Below are 21797 nucleotides of genomic sequence, written 5' to 3'. Positions count from 1 at the left end.
TACTAGAAAAAATACTACAGCAATACTACGGATATACAACAAATAATGTAATATGGAAATACTACAAAATACATCAGAGATAGTACAAAAATACTAGAAATAAAACACTACAGTAATACTACAAAAATTATCCTATTGAAAAATCACAAAAATAAAACTATAGTAACACTATACTAGAAAAAAATTCTACAGAAATAATACGGATATACAACAAATAATGTAATATGGAAATACTACAAAATACATCAGAGATAAATACAAAAATACTAGAAATAAAATACTACAGTAATACTACAAAAATACTATAATCATAAACCTATTGTAATAATACAAAAGTAGTACGAAAATACTACAGATATAGAACAAAAATCTCTACTTTTGAAATACAACAAAATTATATTATGGATAAACTAAAAAAATACTACTAAGGAAATGCTACCAAAAAAAATGACTTCCGAAATATTACTAAAATAGTACAAAATTAAAACTACAAAACACTACAAAAAAACTATAGAACTTCAATAAAAATCTGAATTCAGAAATACTAAACCAAAAACTAAACAAAATCCTAGTCATGATTCAAAATGAAATAACAAATGAAGTGCTTAAAACAGGGACCTAATATATTATTTTGCTCTAATTGTGGTCGTTTCAAAACCAATATCATGGAACTAATCTATTTAAAAAGAAGTAGCCTATAAGATGTCACATGCGGCCCCCGACTCCAAATAGTTGCCCACCCCTGCGGGAGAACATAAAATGAGTTCTAGTATGGATGCAAATTATCAAGTAATGGGGGGCCCCCAAATTTAAATTTTCTTAGGGCCCTATGAAGGCTTGGGCCGGTCCTGGTTGCCGGGAGCTTAAATCATAATCCCTCGATGATCATTATTGTCTCAGTCGGATGCGGAAATTATAATTCATGCGTTTGTTACCTCCCGTCTCGATTAGTGTAATGCACTACTCTCTGGTCTCCCAAAGTCTAGAATCAAGTCTCTTCAGCTGGTACAAAATGCCGCAGCGAGGCTTTTAACTAGGACAAAAAAGTACGATCACATAACACCGATTTTGGCTAACCTGCATTGGCTCCCAGTTAGCCTTAGATGTGATTTCAAGGTTTCTTAGTATTATACAAAATCATACATGGACTTGCTCCCTCTTATCTTTCAGATCTGATTTCCCCCTATGTCCCGGTCCGAAGCCTACGATCTGAGAGTGCCGGTCGTCTGGTGATCCCAAGAGCAAAGAAGTGTTCTGCTGGTTCGAGAGCGTTCTCCATCCGGGCACCGGTGCTGTGGAATGCTCTTCCCTCAGAGATCCGATCTGCAACCTCAGTGGAAATGTTTAAATCTAAGCTTAAAACTCACTTCTACTCCATAGCATATGAATAACCTACTCTTCTCGTCGGCTGAAAAATAGTCTGTGTAATATAGCGTAATAATCTGTGAAGCCCTTTGAGACTCTTCATGATTTAGGGCTATACAAATAAAAATGACTTGACTTGACAACACGTGGTAAGCTTTCTCTCCTGCCTTTGATCTCTTTGATCTCCGGCAAAACTAACATAAAATGCGACAGAAACAAAATGAAAATAAATGCAAACAGCTTGCCAACATCATTTTTGCCGTTCCATGTATTCCGTTACTCCCCGAGCCTGCACAAAATTGAGTCATTTTATTCATATTTAGTTTCTTTTGTCTTTTATTAGCATATTTGGTTTTGGAGTAATCCAAAAGTAATTAAAAGTAATCAAGTTAAAGTAACCCTACCCAACCCTGTTTATTTGCCAATTCTACATCTGTTTGCTGGCTTTACCGTGCCGTACCATGTCGTCACAGGGCGGTTCTAATAGGAGCAAAGTCAAAAAGCCATAAAAAAAAGACTTCCTTCTTCCCAGTCATTGAGGGAAGAACGATATAAACCAAACCCTCAGGTAAGATGTGACATACTTGATTATTGTATAATTTCAAAAAATGGCATCTATAGAGGGCTTAAATTAAAATGGGTACCAAATATGCATGTCTGGAATTCATTATGCTTTGTTTTCAGCGTGTAAAGATGCTGTGAAACTGATACGTTTATTGTGTTTTTAATATCAACCGCCTGCAAAGGAAATTATTGCGTTGTTTTGTCTATTAGTTCATTGTCGCTGTCGGTCAATGATGATGCTGTTCGTTGATTTCCACACCCTTTAGGGCTGATCTGTTTTTTGTAACCTTGAGGATTTAATAAAAAGAGGGGGCTGAGAAGAAGACTTTAGGACGGAATGGAATTTTCTTGTTGGAAGGAACCTCTCTTGCAAGTTTAAAATCTATTAATGTCTTCTCTCCTTATTTTGAGTGTCTACTAAAGTTTAAACTTAACAGAAACCAGATGAACTCATTAAACCACCATATGGCCCTTGAATAGCATACACAATTCTTAAAAAAACTATACTGTAAGAGTTATAAATTAAGATAGAACAACAAAAAAATATCAATAAGATGACTTCTTAAAATGATGTTTTTTTTATTGATCCATGAAGTGTGACTATTGTTCTCTTTTTGTAGAGGTCCACAGTGATGCATCTGTCCAAGGTAAATTTATGGGGGGGCTTTTTGCGAGGTTGTATTGTCGTAAATTTGATCTAGTTCAGTAATAAATTAACACTTAAGTGTTTATAAGTGTACACAAGCATGAATGTTAGTTTTGATATATGAAATATATTTTTATACTCTGAAACATGTTGGGAAAAAGTGTTAAATTGACACTTCATTTGACCGCAACACTTGTAGTATTAATCTAAACATGTCGCTTTGCTGTGTGAGGAATGACATATTTTGTGTTTTCAAACGTCTATTTAAAAAAATCTATTTTGAATCTATTTTATTTTTAATGTGTGCAGAATTCCAATATCTAAAAAAACGATTATACGAATTGTGGTATAAGGCTTGTTGATATAACAAAGACTTTTTCATTTCGGTTAAACTTTGTATTGTAATCACATTGGGGTTTTTTTCCCCAATAAACTAGGGAGATTTCGTGTGGGTGGACACAGGGGCTGGTGTGCCCATCGGGGCCCAGGTGAAGGTGACAGACACGGGCCAGCTTCAGCTAATCGACGATGAAGGAAAAGTATGTACCTCTTGCGTAACTGTAGTGTATAACATGATAAATGCAGCAACGTCTTGGTGAAGCGTAATAACAAACTTGACCTCAAGGAGCACAAGCTCACCCAACGCATTGAGGGTGGCCTCCGGCCCATGCACCCGACCTCGGTGCAGGGCGTGGACGACATGATTCGGCTGGGGGACCTGAACGAGGCCGGGCTATTGCGGAACCTCCTGGTGCGACACAAAGAAGGGCACATCTACGTAAGTCCATCCCGCCCCACTTTTATGGTCCCGTAATTGCCGCCCTGGACTCTGCTCCCCATATGAGTTTTTATCACTTGTCTCCTTGGCGACAAATCTGTGTCTGCCATTGGAAGCAAAGAAAGGTGGAGGGTCGTTTTTGTCACGTGTGGAATCCTTACCACATGAGGGACCATTAACACAAGTTTTCAGTTAGGTGTTGTTATCGTAATAATAGTCATTCTTCCGTGTGATTTTTCTTTGTTTCGTGTGTTATTTTAACTGTCCCTAATTGTTTCTTTCCCTCTCCCTTTTAAGAGACCTGGTAAATCACAGGAGCTTTACATACTTCTTCTTTGAGTTTCTGGTTTAAGTACTGCAAATTATAACAAAATTCCTTCATAAGACAAGTGCATCATGTTAGTAATGAAACATGAAAACCAAAGTAGCCTGTTACCAACATCAACTCAATGAGTATAGGAACGTAATGCTAAAAAAGAGCGTGTCTTATCCTAAGAGGTTCCAAAATACAAATTCCCATGTACCTGTGTGTTTCCCAGACATACACTGGCTCCATCCTAGTGGCGGTGAACCCCTACCAGCTCTTGCCGCTCTACACAGCTGATCACGTGCACCAGTACACGGACCGGAGATTGGGCGAGCTACCGCCCCACGTCTTCGCAATTGCAGATAGCTGCTTCTTCAAGATGCGCCGCAACCGCAAGAACCAATGCTGTGTCATCAGGTAAGGGCGTTGCTCAGGTTCCACCCATGTGCCCAATTATAAAACTGTGAATCTTCTTTAAAAAAAGTCCTATGGTTCTGTATTGTGACAATGCAGTGGGGAATCGGGGGCTGGAAAGACAGAGAGCACCAAATTGATGCTGCAGTTCCTAGCAGCAGTCAGCGGCCAGCACTCCTGGATCGAGCAGCAGATACTGGAGGCCAATCCCATCTTGGAAGGTAATAGCCAACAATGATAAATTGTATTATAGAATCATCCATTCACTCCAGGAGGTAGTATCCCGGTTTGAAAACCCTCAGCTTCTCGATGACTCCCCTCAGCCTTCGGTAACGCGAAAACCATCCGAAATGACAACTCCAGCCGCTTCGGCAAGTACATCGATATAAACTTCACCAAGGGAGGCGCCATTGAAGGCGCCCGCATTGAACAATACTTGCTGGAAAAGTCTCGGGTGTGTCGCCAAGTAAGTCAGCAGAACTACCGGAAATTTAATCTGCTTGGCTGTACGAAAGTCTACGGAAAATGTTTGGTTCCAGGCACCCGAGGAGAGGAACTACCATATTTTCTACTACATGCTGATGGGAATGCCGGCAGAGCAGAAGAAGATCCTTTCGCTGGGGAGTGCTGCTCAGTACAACTACTTGACCATGGTACCGACCGACCTTTATAAAGACTACTGTTACTTAAAAGTCTTCAGAAGCACTTGGTTGCACTCAACTGTATTGGTTGAACAGGGGAAGTGCACCAGCTGTGAGGGCCGTGACGACATTAAGGAATACGCTCACTTCCGTTCGGCGCTCAAAATCCTAATGTTCAGTGACAATGACACCTGGGAAATCTGCAAGCTGCTCGCAGCCATCCTGCATATGGGCAATGTCAAGTTTGAAGGTGAGAGCCGTAGGTGAGAGCAGTGTAAGCTGTTCTCTTGATTTCAGTTCAACCCATCTACACTTGAACCTCAATTCTAAATCTTTGGGTTTTGGTGTTGTCCTATCCCAAAACCTCAGTTTTGTTCTTGACTGGGTTTCAACATTTCAAAGTCTTGGTCGTAATTTTCACTCTCAAGCCTTGACTTGAATCAAAATCTATTCTCAATCCCCTCGATTTAAGGAACCATCGTAAACAACCTGGAAGGCTGCGAAATCCTGGCTTCATTGCATTTCGACATGGCCTGTCAACTTTTGGAGGCGAGTACAAATATAAGTTAATAAATGTGTGTTGGTCATAGTATTAGAATAAATATTTACAACATTTCTTGCAATTGCATTTGTCCAATAGGTAGATCCTAAAGTTCTAGAAAAGAGTCTTACTCAGCGTTCCTTCATGACCATTAGGGAGAGTGTGAGCAAAGTTCTGACTTCAGCACAGGCCTTAGACGGCAGAGATGCCTTCGTCAAGGTAAAATGTTGAGCTTTTCCTTGTATTAAACTTTTAAGCGTCTGATTTTGGTCGATAGTGTAGTTTACTTAAGTTTAACTGATACCGCCAGAAATGGAAACAAAAACATTTGTGTTTCAGTTTTGGTCTGGATTTGGTTTCAAGTCCTAACTAGTTTTTATCTTCTCTGAGTCTTGTTTTGACTTTGTACCTTAAAATACAACAAATACTTGTTCCTTATGGTCCAATCTTTAGTCTGTTCTTTAATTCTCAGGCTTCACTTCTTAGCGATTCAAATCTTGATCTTGTTATAGTCCCTAACTTTCAAAGTCTTAGCCTCAGCTTGATAATAGCTCCGAAGAGTCGAGGTCACAATTCATCCAAAACTCCTTAAAGTTTTTATTTGATCTTAGCTTTTAAAGATCTTCAGGACTCTCTCTAGGTTTTAAAAAGATAAGAGTTAAAGTCAATGGGATTGTTATTCATCCAAACAAACACTTTTACTTAAATAGTTGATAAAAATGTATCTAACAGCGGTTCATATTGTTGAGTTTACAATCTGCGGTATGTGTGTGTGAACATGATTTTTTTGTTTGGACACACTTTATGACAGAAATTATTTTCTTTATGGTGGGCCAGGCTATTTATGGCCGTCTTTTTATTTGGGTGGTGGACAAAATCAATGCGGTCATTCACAAGCCGCCCGGGGAGTCGGACGAGGTCAGGCAGGCCATCGGCTTACTTGATATCTTCGGCTTTGAGAATTTCAACACAAACAGGTCAGTGTTCTCTTAATCTGAGAGCCACATGTTTGCTGGTATGATCTATGATCTTGCATTTTATATTATCTTTTTGTTATTTTTGTAACTTTAAAGGGATAGTAAATGACCCATACTCTGTAATTTTTTTAAATCAACAGATATTGTATTTGTGTAAAATAAATCAATGAATAATCAGAAAAAAGTACATTGAAGGTACCTTCTCACAACTGCAGTTTTGAGCAACTCTGCATTAACTACGCCAACGAGCAGCTCCAACAGTTTTTCGTCAGGCATGTGTTCAAGCTGGAGCAGGAGGAATATTCCCGGGAAACCATTGTGTGGGAGCACATCGACTACAAGGACAACCAGGAAACCTTGGACGTACTTGCCAACAAGGCCCTTAACATATTGTCTCTCATCGATGAGGAAAGTAACTTCCCTAAGGTACGAAATATTTCATTTTCATGTTCATTTTACATGATCACGTTCAAAGTATTTTTTTGAATTGTTTTTGGTGTCCCCCTTCAGGGTACAGATACCACCATGCTCCAAAAAATGAATCAGGTCCATGGGAAAGGGAGCATCTATATTCCCCCAAAGAATAACTATGAAACTCAGTTTGGAGTCAATCATTTTGCAGGTGTTGTCTACTATGACTCCAAAGGTAACACTAAAAACTAATCCACAACCAGAAGTAACCAAAATCTGGCTCAATCAATAATTCCACCACATGCAAAGTTTTTGTTTGATGATATTTCTTAGAAGAAAGCAAAAAAACCTCAAATAAAACAATTATCATTCATACTTATTTATTTGCAAGGTTTCCTTGAGAAGAACCGTGACGCCCTGAGCTCAGACCTCATCCAGCTGGTTGAGACATCTAGTAACAAATTGCTCAAGATGGTGTTTCAGGATGAGATGTCCGCTAGTAACAACAGCATTAAGAACATAGCCAATCCCAAAATGGTCATAAACACCCCCAAGAACACACTAAGGGTCAGTTGGGATTACTCAAAAAGCTATTAATGGTTAAAAATAATCACACCATCTCTAACATTCTCCAGAAAAAATGACTTGATTTTATGGAATAGTTAATGTGTCCTATGTTTATACCTGATAGCAAACCAACGAAGGCAAGAAACGAGTTCCTACGCTGACTGGTCAGTTCAGGCAATCCCTTGACTCTCTGATGAAAACCCTGACAGTGTGTCAGCCATATTTCATCCGATGCATCAAACCCAATGACTATAAGAAGCCAATGGTAAGCGCAGCACAGGAACAGAAGACAATCACCCATTTATACACTTGAGATCAAAATTAGAGAACAACTTATAAAAACTTTAATTATTTTAAAATAATACCATCTTGCAGCACAGCAGCTGAGTGGTTAGTGCGTCTATGGCACGGTTCTGAGGTCATGGGTTAAAAACCAGCAACCAGCCTTCCTGTGCAGAGTTTGCATGTTCTCCCTGTGCTTGCGTGGGTTTCCTCTGGGCACTTCTGTTTCCTCCCAGTTTCCAAAAACATGCATGTCAGGGTAATTGGCCGGTCTAAATTGTCCCTAGGAGTGAATGAGCAAGTGAGTTGTCTGTCTCTGTGTGCCCTTCAACTCGCTGGCAACCAGTTCAGGGTGTCCCCTGCCCACTCCCTGAAGATAGCTTGGATGGGATCCAGCACCCCTGCGACCCTACTGAGGATAAGCGGTGCGGAAAATGGATGGATGAACAATACCATCTTCACTGTTCCTCCGTTATATCATGGTACTACATAACTTTTTTTCACAAAATTACTAAACGCATTTTACCCCCCAAAAAAAATTCAGAAAACGCACTGATCAGAATGAGTAAAACACACTGGTCAAAGTTAGCGAACACACTGATCAAAATTAGAGAACAACAATGACTTAGGCATGGAAAAAATATACTGAAGGTTACAACAGTAAGCAACTATTAAGGGTACAGGCCTCCACTGTGAATCACTTTAGCACATCTGCGGCCACAGGGTAGCACAAGTCTCTCACACTGCTCTGGTGTGATTTTGGTCCATTCTTCTTTCAGCCTCCTTAACAGTTCGGTGTTTGTAGTGGATTTCTTGATCATAACTTTGTCACTAAGGATTTTCCAGAGGTTCTTTATTGGGTTCAGATCAGGACTCTGGGCAGGCCATGCCATTAACTGAAGTTTTTAACCTTCAGGGATTTTTTTTGTTTTGCTGTGTGACATGGAGCATTGGCCTGCATGAAGACTGCAGGCTGACTGGGAAATGGACGCAAGCAAAGAACCATGTGCTGTTAAAGCAGGTTTACATTCACTTGGCCATGAAGCTGTACGAGAGGTCCAGCTCCTTCTGCAAAAAAACACTGACTTTTTTGCACACTTTGGGTTTAGTCTTTCTTCAACGTGCCGCCGAACATAGTCCTTGCCATCAGACCCAAATAAATTTAATTTGCTTTTATCACTGAAGTAAACTCTGGACCAGTTCTCCTCTGTCAACACAACATGCGCATTAGCACGATGTGCTAGATTAGCACCATTAAGTGGGAGGCACCTGGAAGTATTTTTTTATTTTGATCAGTGCATTTATGGAAAAATGCAGTTTTTTTTGTTGAAATGCCTTGTCTATTTTGTAAAAAAAAGTGTTGTAGTAGCATGGTAAAGACCAGGGATCTCAAACTCGCGGCCCAGGGGCCTGTTGCGCCCCCAGGATGATAGTTAGAGGAAATCACATTTTTTTTCCATTTTTGTCAGATCCTAACTTCAGCTGCCCTCAACTCAGTTGAGTTTGAGACCCCTAGTGTAGACAAGAAAAAGGTCCTTGAACTGTTGAGCTTTGAATTATGGTATTTTCTCAAAATTATAAAAAAAATTGTAAATTTTCCTCTAATTTTGATCTCCAGTGTATATCTTTTTCTGTATTCAGCTTTTTGATAGAGAATTGTGCCTACGTCAACTGCGGTACTCAGGCATGATGGAGACAATCAGGATCCGGAAAGCAGGGTATCCGGTACGCTACACGTTTGACGAGTTCCTGGACCGCTACAGGGTTCTTCTCAGGACATACATCTGTGACCCACAAAAGGTGAATAGTTTCGGACACTTTAAATCTTTGAGACGATTTTGAATTAATATGAACCTCTTCAAAGTTTTAGCCTACATTTTGTTTTAATTCCTTAGTTTGGATTCTCAAAGTATTTATATCGGATCACCAAACTTTGGACTTGGCTCGCCCTCAAATTTTGGACTTGTCCCAACAAGGTTATCTTGGGCTTGACACTAAACTTTCATTGTACTAAACCCCTCAAAGCCTGGTGAGCAAGATACCCAAGTCTTTTTATTGAACTGTTAGCTAGGAAAGGAATGGGCACCATCAGTGTGTACTTGCCCAAGACACACCACAGGAAATGGTCCCTCTACGACCCTAGTGGTTAAAGGATCCATCCACCCACTCAACATCGTCATTTAGCACTTTAAGTTCTATATCTTGACTCCCTTAGTGTCTGTCTTTGTTTCTCAAAATCTTGGTTTTAGGACTTTAAACTTTCATATGTACTAGACCGCTCAAAACATAGTCAGCAAGCTACCCAAGTCTTTTTCTTGACCTGTAACATCTTAGTTTAGCACTATAAGTTCTATACATTGACGCCTTAATGTCTGCCTTTTAGACAGTTTTAGGTTTTTGATTTTTGACAGTCATAATCCTTAAGAAATATCATTTGGTTCCTCATACATAGTTTGGCCTTGTTCCAAACCACATACTTATCTACAACATCACGACTATACATTCTATCACTCTGCGTGAACAGGAAAGCAAAGAGAAATGCTGTGAAAGTATCTGTGAATCGGTGCTAGCCGGAGAAGGTGACTGGAAAACTGGAAAGACAAAGATCTTCCTGAAGGTAATCTGACTTTAAATCATGAATGGATTGTTATATAATAACAAAACAAATACCTTACTAAATGGCCCTAGGACTTCCATGACACGATGCTGGAAGTGGAACGAATGAAAGAACTCAACAAAAAGGCACTTTTGATCCAAAAGGTTTTAAGAGGTTACAAATACAGGTAGATGAGAACATATGAATCTTCTATGTCCTGATAATTGTTATTAATCAGCCATTTTGTTGTAGGAAACACTTCTTGGAGAAAAAAAGAGCTGCTCTGGTCATCCAGAAGCACTGGCGGGGACACAAAGGGAGACAGGTCTACCGTGTGGTGTGTCCCGTCAACTTTATATTTTCTAAATTAAATGTTACCTATTTTTTAGTTTATTCTGAAATTTTAGCCTAATACATCCCCACTCTCTTTGTGCTGATTGCAGGTCCAGAAAGGCTTTGCAAGGCTCCAAGCACAGATTCGCTCCCGTCAGCTGCACCTCCAGTACAAGAGACAGCGTCAGGCAACCATCTTGCTGCAGGCGCAACTGCGAGGCTTTGTGGCCCGCAAAGACTGGAAACGCAAGAGGGACGCCGTGGTTTTCTTGCAGGCCCACACCAGAGGCCTGGTTGCCAGGAGGGCCTTTAAAAAAATGAAGAAAAACGTAAGAACTGTCATGTTTAAAAAGTATGCGAAAGTCATTGTACAACTGTCTCATAAGTCTCATCATATTGAAAGTTTTTTTATCTGAAGTACTTTCAAGATGTTTAACAAGGTGTACATTCTATCAATATATTCAAGAATCTGTCAGCTAAAGAGAAGGAAGCCGAGCATCTGGCCATGCTGAGACGTCAGAAGCATCTTGAGGACGTGCTCAGGCAAAAGAAAGAGATGGAGGCCCGAGCCCAGTCTGAGCCCATCACAGATAAGCAAGTAGACGATATTTTTGGCTTTCTGCCCGTCATGGTAGGCGGGCAAGAAGGGCAGGCACCCGAAGGGTTCGAGGTGAGGACCCATGAATCCCCTTCAAGTCCAGCTTTGATGACAACGGATACTTTTTGTTTTCTTTTTAAGACCTTGGAGAGCAAACGTGTTATCCTAGAGGAGTTCGACATTGACACCATCTCCATTGAGGATGAAGACCTGCCCATAGAGGACCAGGACGACCTAGATGATTACCCATTCTCCAAATTGGCATCAATGTATTTCCAGGGCGGGGCGTCCCCTTCACACATCCGGCATAGACTAAGACGGCCATTGCTCCACCACGAAGACGAGGGAGATATTTTGGTGCTTACTTAAATATTAACTGCTCAGTTCAGATTGGCCAGGAAATTGACATTTAATGGTTGGCAGCTAGCTTGCTGGCAGCAGGCACAAGAGGCTAACATTGATGTACAAACATACTCGTACCTACACAACACACATAAAACCCTGTTTAATTAATCATGTAAATATATGGGAACTAATTACCAATGTGGGACACAAGCATACCAGTTGGTTTCAAAAAAAGTGCAAAAGCTAATGTAGCGGTTTCTGTTAGTCTAAATAATGTAAACACTACATTTAATGTGAAGTTAACAAAAATATTTTTACAAACTCTAGATGACATGTTAATTTTGATAAAAGACGAATCTCTGCAACAAAGCAAAAAACTAGAAGTGGGCAAGTTAGCGACTTCTCAATTTTCTGAAACAAAACGTCACTTATTTCACAAATTCAACTCAATGCATCTTAATGTCTTATGTTGTTGGCTTTGTTTTTGTGTGTGTGGTCACCAGGCCTCACTGACAGTTTGGTGGATCATTCTGAGGTTCATGGGGGATCTTCCCGAGCCGAAAAAGACGTTCCGGGTACAGGAGAGCTCCTCACAGAAACGCTTTCTTACGCAAGATGTCATCAACAGAAAAGACAGACGTCTCAGTCACATGGTTGGGTTGGATCAGGTACAAACACTGTAAATTATGCCTCTAGTGGTACTGGTCCCAGTTATCTACTTGCGCTAAAGAAACTGCAAAAACTTTTGGCCAAAGAGTGACTTTCTCCTGGCATTAATTATGGTATTGGAACTTCTTTATTAAAATTCTATTAAAACCCCCCTTTAATGCGTCCCCACCCAGGTTTCACTGTAAACCAATCCTATTGCAAGATAGTTGTTGAGTGTACAGTGCGCCCTAACAAGTTTTGCCAACCTTATCCGTCAAACCAATTCAAGGTTGCATAATAAGTTCTTAAACCTGAGCTAGCCATTCAGATTGGAACTACAATCCACAAACTGAATTCAAAGAAGCCTCCTCATATAAATCCTTTTCTTTCTTATTAGCGTGTGCTACGGAACAAAAAGGTCCCCCAGCCCTCTCCTGTTCAAGAGGAGTTTGCTCCCATGAGAAAAGCCTCCATTATGACCGACCTCCGTTCGAGAAGCAAGAAGGGAGCTCCAGGTGAAACAGCCTCGAACACAAAAGTCTACACTGTCCCTGAAGGGAGCCCTCGCACGAGAAAGGGCTCCACCTTTACAGATTTACTGTCCCGGAATCGAAAACCATCCAACGTTCAGGAAAATGGAATGGCTAAATCTTCATCCAGTTTACGGAAACACTCCATCATAACGGAAGAGGTTGGTACACGACTATTAAAGTGTATTTTTAAACATAGACCTGTGTCAAAATTATTTTCTAGAATCCAAGTCTACCGCTTTAGAAGTTACCTGTTTTCTACAGGGCAGTCATACTCACATGTTTTGCCAAATTAATCTGTATTTAAGAAAATAATAAATTTTAAAAATGGTTTCAAAGTACCTTTTTTCATTCTTTGATTATTCTCATTAGTCAGTTGATCAGATGGAGGTTTCCAAGGCTCCAACCCTGCATATGGTGAAGGAAGATGGTGACGACTTCTTGATGGATGAGGGTCCAACCCTGGACCGACCCCTGACGTCTCTGGAGAAGCTGCACATCATCGTTGGATATGCCATCATACGTCACGACCTTAGGGATGAGATATATTGCCAAATATGCAAGCAGCTACAGGAAAACAACAACCGCAATAGCTATTTCAGAGGATGGATCTTACTCTCACTCTGCCTGGGTGTCTTCCCACCAAGTGAACGGATAGTAAAGGTGAAAACCTCATTTTGACATTCAGGGGATGACATACCAGTCTACACATTCAATGTTATATACTCTAAAAATGTAAATATGTAAAACAGTCTCATCTTTTGTTTGGTAAAAAAGGAATCTATAGATTTTTAAACTAGCCACTAATCCTAAAAGTTACTCTGATTTCACGCCACAGAGGAATAATCTAAATTTGAAAATTAGTATAGTATTTACATTATTATTATTATACACAATAAAAACTGTAGGTTATTTTCCAGACAAGTATTTCGACATTAAACAAAAGTACACCCAAATCTGTATTTGGGAACCATTGCCTTCCATTTTCACTTTGCTTTTTATTGGGTCAGTACCTCCAGAGTTTCATCCGCTCAGCTCCCAGTGGTTATGCGTCCTATTGTGCTGAGAGGCTGCGTCGCACCCTCAGCAACGGCACGCGGATGGAGCCCCCAGCCTGGCTTGAGCTACAGGTACTGTGACTCATTTAGTCCAACATTTCATGGAGCAGTTTTACATTTGTTTTTACCTTTTAGGCAACAAAGACAAAGAAGCCCATGATGGTGTCAGTCACACTGATGGACGGACGCTCCATCAACCTTCCAGTTGACTCTGCGTCCACATCCAAGGAGCTCTGCCATCTTGTGGCCAACAAAATCAAACTAAAGGACACATTTGGGTTTTCTATTTATGTGGCTCTGTATGAAAAGGTAAACGTATACACATGTATTAGTCCCTAACCAAAACTTTAAAAATGGCCCAATACGTTCATTTCATTTTGTTGCCAAGGTTTGGGCTCTAGGAAGCGGCCGTGAGCATGTCATGGACGCCATCTCCCAGTGCGAGCAGGAAGTGAAGCGCCGCGGAGGTCAAGAACAGCACGCCCCCTGGCGCCTCTTCTTCCGCAAAGAGATATTCACACCGTGGCATGACTGCTCAGAGGACAATGTCAGCATGGAGCTGATTTACCGGCAGGTTGTCCACGGGTTGAAGTTAGGAGAGTACCAAATGGATCAGGTAAACTTGGACTTGTTATGGCCAGTCTTCATTTGAGAAACTGCTTACTTTTGTGTTCCCTTACAAAATTGATATAGGAAGATGAGCTTGTAAACTTGGCTGCCAAGCATCTTTACATCCAGCATGGCTTGGACAACAGCAGCGAGGCACTGAAAGAGACAGTGCAGGCCTGCATCAGCAACGCATTGCTGGAGGCCAGTTCTGAAGTCAAATGGGTACAAATGGTTAGCACAGCCTACGCTCAGGTAAGTTACATTTCGCTAGAGTCTCTAATGAGTGCCTCGTGTCTGATGTCAGGCTTCTTTTCCACAAGAGTTCCTTTCTGAATTCGATGCAAAAACCAGATTCGGTGAAGGCGGAAATTGTAGATTATGCCCGCGAGAAGTGGCCCATTTTCTTCTCCAGGTTCTTTGAAGTGGTCAAGCTATCAGGTAGGACCTCTGTCTAACAGGCATTTTTGGACCATGGAACCTTTTACTTAGAAGAAAGAAGTATGTCTCAGGATACAGCAATCATAGACCTTTTACAACCTCCCTTGGAATTGTCTTGAAGAGAATCCAGCTAGGACTTGAATCTATGGTCTCATGTAGCACTGGAATAATAATACTTCCTCTAATCATACGCCAAAAAGGATTGTAGCGGGACAAACATTTGAATGTTCAGAATTTTTACCCCTTTTACGGCATGTTTGACCTTGAGGGTATGAGATACCACAGTCCACTTGTGATCTTCAAAAGTGGGATCAAGGCAACTAGAGTGTTCAAAATTGTTAAAGATGCTTGACTTCTAATCAAAATTCCAGACATAAAGTAAACCTGGGTGAAGATGTCCCCTGGCCTGTTTCCAGGTCCTGCACTGCCAAAAAACAAGTTCATTGTGGCCATCAACTGGACTGGCATCACGTTCCTCGATGAACGAGAAAAGCGACTGCTGGAACTCTCTTTCCCAGAAGTTACTGGCGTCAACTCAACCAGGTAGGGACTGGAAAAGCATGTGTTATTTGATAGAACACTAAATTTCAAAGTTAAGACCATATTTTCCTAACAGAAGTGCTAAAGGCCCAGCAGTGTCTTTGGTGACACTGAAAGGAGACTTTACTCTGAGTGGATCCACAGTTGAGGACATGGCTGAGCTAGTTACTATGTTCCTCAGTGGACTGACTGAACGTTCACAGTATGCTGTGACTCTGAAGGAGATGGAGAAGCAAGGTTCTTTGCAGAATCACTGGCTGTGTTCATTGACCACAGCTAACTATTTCTATCCTTGTGACAGATGATCCAACATTCCTAAGCTTCAAGAAGGGCGAGCTCATACTCATTCTTAAAGACAATGAATTTTCACAGAAGCGTGGATGGATTAATGGGCAAAATGACAGAACAGGGAAAACAGGGGCTGTTCCCTTAGAGGCCATCTTAATTATGCCGACACTAGAGAAACCTACCAAGGAAGTTATGGTACAGGGACAGTGCTTCTTCTCTGAGCTATTTTTCGTGTGATTAATATGGGTTTTTGATCTTGGTTTCAGAGCCTGCTGAACCTGTCTCCCAACCAGCGCCAGATGATTCTGGCCAATCAAAAAGAGACTGGAACAATGGAGCGTCTAGCTCCATATACCTTAAGAGAGTTTTCTCTCCAGCACTTTAGGTATTCTCATCTTGTTCACGCAACAACCTTGAATAATTTTAGAAAAACCTTTCACAATGATTCTACAGGCAGCCTGCAAAAGATGTAAACCGCCAAGTGATGTCAAGGAACGCTGCCCCAGAGAGGTTGTGGTTGAATTCACGTGAACCAATAAGACAGCCGCTTCTCAAGAAGCTGGTGGGCAACTCTGAGTTGAGCCACAAAGCCTGCCTGGCCTTCACTGATATCCTCTCAATTACACCATTTTGACCCTCCACACGTTTCCAAAATTGCTACACCAGATTTCCAATGTCTTTCTTGACTCCGTGATCACCCATCCTGAAGTACATGGGTGATTACCCTACCAAGCAGATGCAGAGCCCCCTGGAGCTCACCGACCAGATCTTTGAGCCCGCCACAGAAAACGAGATCCTCAGGGATGAGATATACTGCCAGATTATAAAGCAAATGAGCAGCAACAACAACCGGTAAAGTTCAGTAACATTCTTAGAATGGTGAAGACCAGATAAATTTTTCCCATTTATGATATTATGATCCACTATTGTTTTAAATTCATTTTTAGGTTTAGTGTAGAGCAGGGATGGCAACTGCTGTGGTTATGCTGTGGCCTCTTTCCACCAAGCCAGTTACTATTGAAGCACACTCAGAGATTCCTGGAGTCACGTCGCATGGAACCCCTGGCCTCTGACTGCCTGCAAAGACTCCAGAGCTCTTTGAGGTTGGGAGGCAAAAACTGTGATTTTGATTGACTAGAATCATCAAACATGATTTGTCCTTGCTCAGGATGGAGCCCAGAAAACTTCCACCTCACCAAGTAGAAGTTGATGCTATCCAGCAGAACAGCACACAGATATTCCACAAAGTTCACTTCCCAAATGACACAGACCAGGCATGGAATAGTAGGTGAGATGTTTAATACTAGAGAAGAACCTTATCATAGGTCCTGTGTATAGATCTTTGAGGTGGGAACCAGCACCAAGATAAGGGATCTCATTCGGAACATTACCAACAAGCTGCAACTGACTACTGCCGATGGCTTCAGCATTTTCATTAAGACTCATGACAAGGTCAGTGATTTTTTTATTTTAGAAGACTAGACTGGAGAATTTGTGTTTATTCAAATAAGTTGCTTTTCATTGTAGGTTCTTAGTCTGACTGACAGTGACTACTTCTTTGACAGTCTGAGGCAGATCACAGACTGGTCCAGAAAGAACAAACGCATTAAAGATGGTAACTAGTGACATTTATGTTGGCATTGTATGAAGACATTTTTTGGAGCACATTTTGGGGTTTTGCAGCTAGTCAGGTCAGCATGCCTTACCTGGTCTTCTTCATGAGGAAGCTGTGGTTCAACGTGATCCCTGGCAGAGACCTGGAGGCAGACCTCATCTTTCACTTCCCTCAGGTGCAGACTGCAAAGCAGTAGAGTCACTCAATTTCATGTTCCCGAGACTGCACATTTCGTGTTAATACAAATTGGCAAACATGATTTTAATTCTAAACACTTTAATTCATGTTTTCCTAATAGTAGACAGCAAGTCTTCCACATTTTTTAGAAGCAGACTGTATGTCTACGTTTTTTATTTATTTCCAGGAAGTTCCTAAGTACCTGAGGGGCTACCATGTATGCAACAAGGAGGATATAATCAACATCGCATCCTTGCTCTTTCGTATTAAAGTTGGTAGCGACAAAAGTCAGTTTGTGGTCATCCCTAAGATTCTGAAAGAATTAGTACCCGGTGACCAGCTGAAGACTTTGTCCGAGAACGAGTGGAAGAAGGTACAACAGTATCTGACTGCTTTTGTCAACCAAATTAGCATTTATAGTGTACTTTTTGAAATTAGTTCCTTGCACATTGTGTATCCTTTTATCTTTTATATGAATATGCTATTAATTGTTTTTCCTCTATTGACGTCAGACCATTGTGGCATCTATCAACAAGCAACCAGAAATGACAGTGGAGGAAGCAAAGGTGGGGTTCCTGAAGGTGGTTTCTCGCTGGCCAACATTTGGCTGCGCCTTCTTTGAAGTGAAGGTGATCCCCTTTCCTGCTCGTCCATTAGCAATATTAATTCCGACATTATGACAATTGTGAAGAATTCTTTTATCATTTAAGCAAACCTCTGAGCCGAACTTTCCGGACATTGTGCGGATCGCCATCAGCAAGCAAGGACTTACGATCATACAACCAAAAACTAAAGTCAGACAAATGTTTCCGTCAGACGATGGTAAATTACATCCATGTTGTAAAAGACGTCTGTTCTCTTACGCAGGAAATTCTGGCAAACCACCCTTTTAACCGCATTGCCAGCTGGTGCAGCGGGAGCACCTATTTTCACATGACCATTGGCAGCTTGGTGAAGGGCAGCAAATTCCTGTGTGAAACCTCATTGGTGAGTTTTTTTTTTATGAGAGAGACTGGTTTACGTCTATTGAACATGAAAAAATAAGCAAATAACCAGTGAGTCCGCAAAACATAACCCTGTGGGACACCTGTGGGGCAGTGCGAGACTCAATCATCATGAGAAAGGGCAGATATCAGGCTTTGGGAAGTCCCATTGATTGTGTATGTTTCCATCATATCTGAATGATGCACTATGGGTAGGTCTACATGCAGAGAATAGTCCGACTGGAATCAGTAGCCAGATCTCTGGACCAATCCAAATAATTCGATTACATGACAAGCAACGAACAACCCCATTAAACATGAGATTTGTGAGCAATCCATCGCTGGGTCAAGCCGCGAGCAATGTCATTACAAAAAATATAGCTTGTTTTGACATTTTCACATTCTATAATCCATAAAAGATGACTTCATTCAGGTCAATCACCACAATCACCCGTATACTGGGCTTTTTCCTCCTTGCACCAAATGTGTGCTCCGTTGGTGCATCCTGTGTGTTAACAAGCTGTGCTCGTACGTGGCTCACTCAAAAGTTTACACTATACCTGTAGATGGATTCATACAAGTGTAGCATTCTCACCATTGAAACAGAAAAGAAAACGGAGAAGTCCATGAGGAATCAACCAATACACATGAGGCTTGTGTAGGGAGTGAGCCAAAGTTTCTGTGTATGAAGTCCACCGTTATTTTTGGCATCAACTAATAAAACAATATCCCGGATGAGAAAAATGCCCATGTGTAGTGATGTACCTAAGCAATTAAAGATGTATACATGCACAACTAATAGGAAAATAAAAGGACTAACCCAACCGATTCAATCTGATTAATCACATTTTAATAAGTCTACTGCCTGCATGTAAAAGTACTGTATGTTGTCTTTGTGACAAAAAAGGGTTACAAGATGGACGACCTCATCTCCTCCTATGTCAACATGTACATGGAAGAGAGGAGGCCAGTGCAAAGCAGGAACCACCGCTTCAACTGATGCCGGCTTGTCCAGCTCAACTCATCATTGCAAATGTTTCAAATTAAAGTACAATTGATTTTCACACAACTACATGGGAGGATTTTTTTTTGTGGATTTGACCTTAACTTTGTGGAAACTGCGAGCAGCAGCGATTAGATCCCCGTAATGCTAAGAGTCAAACAAGGAGGCAATAAGTCTGGTATGACCCGGGGAAAAAGTTCAACCCACAACTTCACAGTATAGGGAAGACATTCTCAAAATGTCATTTTACTTTGCTGACTGGCTATTGCATGTACACAAGCATCACAATTATTATATATTACTCAACGTTTTGTGATAATGTGAAAAAGTGTTGACGGTTGGTAATGCCAGAATGCATTTTATGTATTTATTCAAGTTCCATGTAATCAAATTGATATGCTTCACCTTGGTTTATTTGATTATTCACCAATAAATGTCGAATTCAGACACACAAATAAACTGTTTTATTTCATATTTATCTTCATTCTGTCTTGGAAGCTCTCTAGAATGAGGACTTTGTCATAATCAGGTAGCATGAGATTGCCTGCCACTGAGGAAATTGTAACTTCAAAAAAAGATTGTAAAACATGACAAAAAAACAAAGTAACATTTGTTTCAAGTAAATATTTCCCATAATAAGTTTTGCTCATTTTAAGTACCGTGCCATTTTTCTGCTTGACCTTACATAATCTTTAATACAATTGTAAAAAACCAATAAGACTGAATAAAAGCAAAATTAATCGACAATCAAACAACATTTTTTACATCATCGCTGTTGCTATTCATACATATCAACTGCTTTAGGTTTCACTGTTATAAAATTATCTTCTTGGTAGACCAAAACTAAAAAAAAACTAACAAATCTTAACCCAAAATCTACAAATGTTCTCTCTCAACCTGTTTGAACAATGAAAGCTGGGTCACTGAGCGCATGCAGAAAGAAAACAAACATTGACATCGAGATAATCACTGAGAGGTATCTGAACCCAAGAAAAATAGAATTCAATAATATCTGAAGAAAAAATTAATAAATCCTAAAAATAAAATTTAATAAATAAAGAAGAACAAATAAATCAATAAAGGCTAATGGTTTTAAGCAAACATGAACCAAAACTGTAATGCACAAAAAAAAAAGTATACAATAATCAACGGGCAACATGTAACTAGGGCTGCAAAGATCAGTTGATATTTTCGACACATATCTATCTATCTATCTATCTAGCTATCTAGCTATCTAGCTATCTAGCTATCTAGCTATCTACCTTGGTCATATCCCTCAAGAGGGGTGACCGAAAGCAAGACAAACACATACAATAACAAAGAAAAAAATGGGAAAAAATAGCAAAAAACACACATAAAATTTTTGGGACCATGGCCAACCCAAATGCCCAAACACCCAAACAAGTTAGGCACCTCGGCACCTAAGTTGGTCATGCTTTCGTCCCTCCAGTTGAAACGGGACACCAGAAAGCAGCCATGTCACTCGGGTCAGGGTGACACAACACACTATTTTGTTCAACAGCAGGGCCCGACAGCTTTCACTGGTTTACCCCTGCCGCATCATACAGGTGCCCTGCTCATCCCTTCGAACGCGCCCAAACATCCCACTATCCTTTTACAACAACTCTCCACTCATTCCTATCACCAACAATAGCTCTAGCTTTCACTAGATTTAGACCACTTTCCTGCATTGCACTCATAACTCCATTCATCCACGTCAATCGCGGCCTTCCTCTTGGTCTCCTTCCATTTACTTTACTACTTACTACTTCTGACACGTATCAATGAAACTAAAAGTCGACAATAGAATTTGTAGTTGCACAAGCAAATAGCATTTCTGTCTGGAACAGTAACATAAACATACAGAAATGGTGCAGTCAACATTAATTACGCGTACCAAAATTTCTTAAGTGTAGAAGGCTTTTAGATGCATTTAATAAAAAAGCTACTTGCAAAGTCTGTAAAGCAGACCTTATATATGATGGCAGTCGCTCGGTGACGAACTAACATTTAAAATGTACGTCAAAGAGTTAAACCAAACAAAGTCTGACTCGGCTTGGTAAAATCCAAGTAACATTCCAGCCAATACTGTTTTGATGACATGATTATACGTTTTATATTCTTATATTTACACTATCAAAGAGAGCATGAGCATTATGCTAGACTGAGCCTGACAAACTTTGACATTAAATGTATGCAGGCTGAAGAATAAACATCAGTTGTTAAAACGTTAACACCGTTTGATTTCAAACTGTTGAGAATTGTTCCTTTGTAACCACTTTGCTGTTGACAACTGAATATACTTAACAAAAATTTGTTTTATTTACCTTTCCACGATTGTTAAATGAGCCTGTCCTTGGTTTACAGGGATAAAAATATGTTTAGTTAAATTTAATTTATTATTTATTTAACTGGGGGCAGCACGGCGGCGCAGTGGTTAGCGCTTGTGCGGCACAGTTCATGTCTTGGGAACCTCCTGCGTGGGTTCAAATCCAGCTCCAGACTTCCTGTGCGGAGTTTGTATGTTCTCCCCGTGCTTGCGT

General features: G+C 40.5%; 1 protein-coding gene and 1 long non-coding RNA gene across 3 annotated transcripts in view; one reads left to right on the top strand and one right to left on the bottom strand.

The window, feature by feature from the left end:
* The first annotated feature begins 2561 nt into the window (after positions 1 to 2561).
* On the top strand, positions 2562 to 19264 carry myo7ba (myosin VIIBa). Of its 2 annotated transcripts, none has more exons than XM_088350163.1 (46): positions 2562 to 2576; positions 3013 to 3114; positions 3201 to 3353; positions 3893 to 4077; positions 4174 to 4295; positions 4398 to 4540; positions 4614 to 4727; positions 4812 to 4965; positions 5188 to 5264; positions 5356 to 5475; positions 6094 to 6233; positions 6449 to 6659; positions 6744 to 6879; positions 7036 to 7211; positions 7336 to 7476; positions 9135 to 9293; positions 10018 to 10110; positions 10182 to 10276; positions 10342 to 10426; positions 10533 to 10751; positions 10889 to 11092; positions 11162 to 11377; positions 11869 to 12033; positions 12411 to 12704; positions 12916 to 13206; positions 13554 to 13673; positions 13737 to 13910; positions 13990 to 14217; positions 14295 to 14462; positions 14531 to 14648; positions 15065 to 15191; positions 15265 to 15425; positions 15490 to 15671; positions 15743 to 15861; positions 15930 to 16084; positions 16175 to 16328; positions 16424 to 16579; positions 16645 to 16750; positions 16815 to 16928; positions 17004 to 17091; positions 17160 to 17266; positions 17456 to 17641; positions 17781 to 17897; positions 17979 to 18062; positions 18136 to 18255; positions 19159 to 19264. In XM_088350163.1, exons 1-46 carry the CDS (start codon positions 2562 to 2564, stop codon positions 19249 to 19251), a joined length of 6687 nt encoding a protein of 2228 aa, XP_088206289.1. In that variant the 3' UTR covers positions 19252 to 19264. The 2 variants fall into 2 exon arrangements, with proteins under 2 accessions (XP_088206289.1, XP_088206288.1); XM_088350162.1 differs by having other exon boundaries at positions 10533 to 10760.
* The window catches only part of LOC148355496 (uncharacterized), a 21380-nt gene continuing 12474 nt past the window's right edge, over positions 12892 to 21797 (bottom strand). Inside the window, exons 2-3 of the long non-coding RNA XR_015852267.1 lie at positions 17183 to 17273; positions 12892 to 13074 (exon numbers count right to left, since the gene is read on the bottom strand). This is a non-coding gene — a long non-coding RNA (uncharacterized LOC148355496). The remainder of the gene's footprint in view (positions 13075 to 17182; positions 17274 to 21797) is intronic.

Source organism: Urocampus carinirostris, chromosome 12, assembly GCF_059441175.1.
Source record: "Urocampus carinirostris isolate Australia breed hairy pipefish chromosome 12, RoL_Ucar_1.0, whole genome shotgun sequence".
Classification (NCBI taxonomy): Eukaryota; Metazoa; Chordata; class Actinopteri; order Syngnathiformes; family Syngnathidae; genus Urocampus; species Urocampus carinirostris.
The sequence above is the reverse complement of the archived record's forward strand: the minus strand, read 5'-3'. Positions and strand labels throughout refer to the sequence as shown.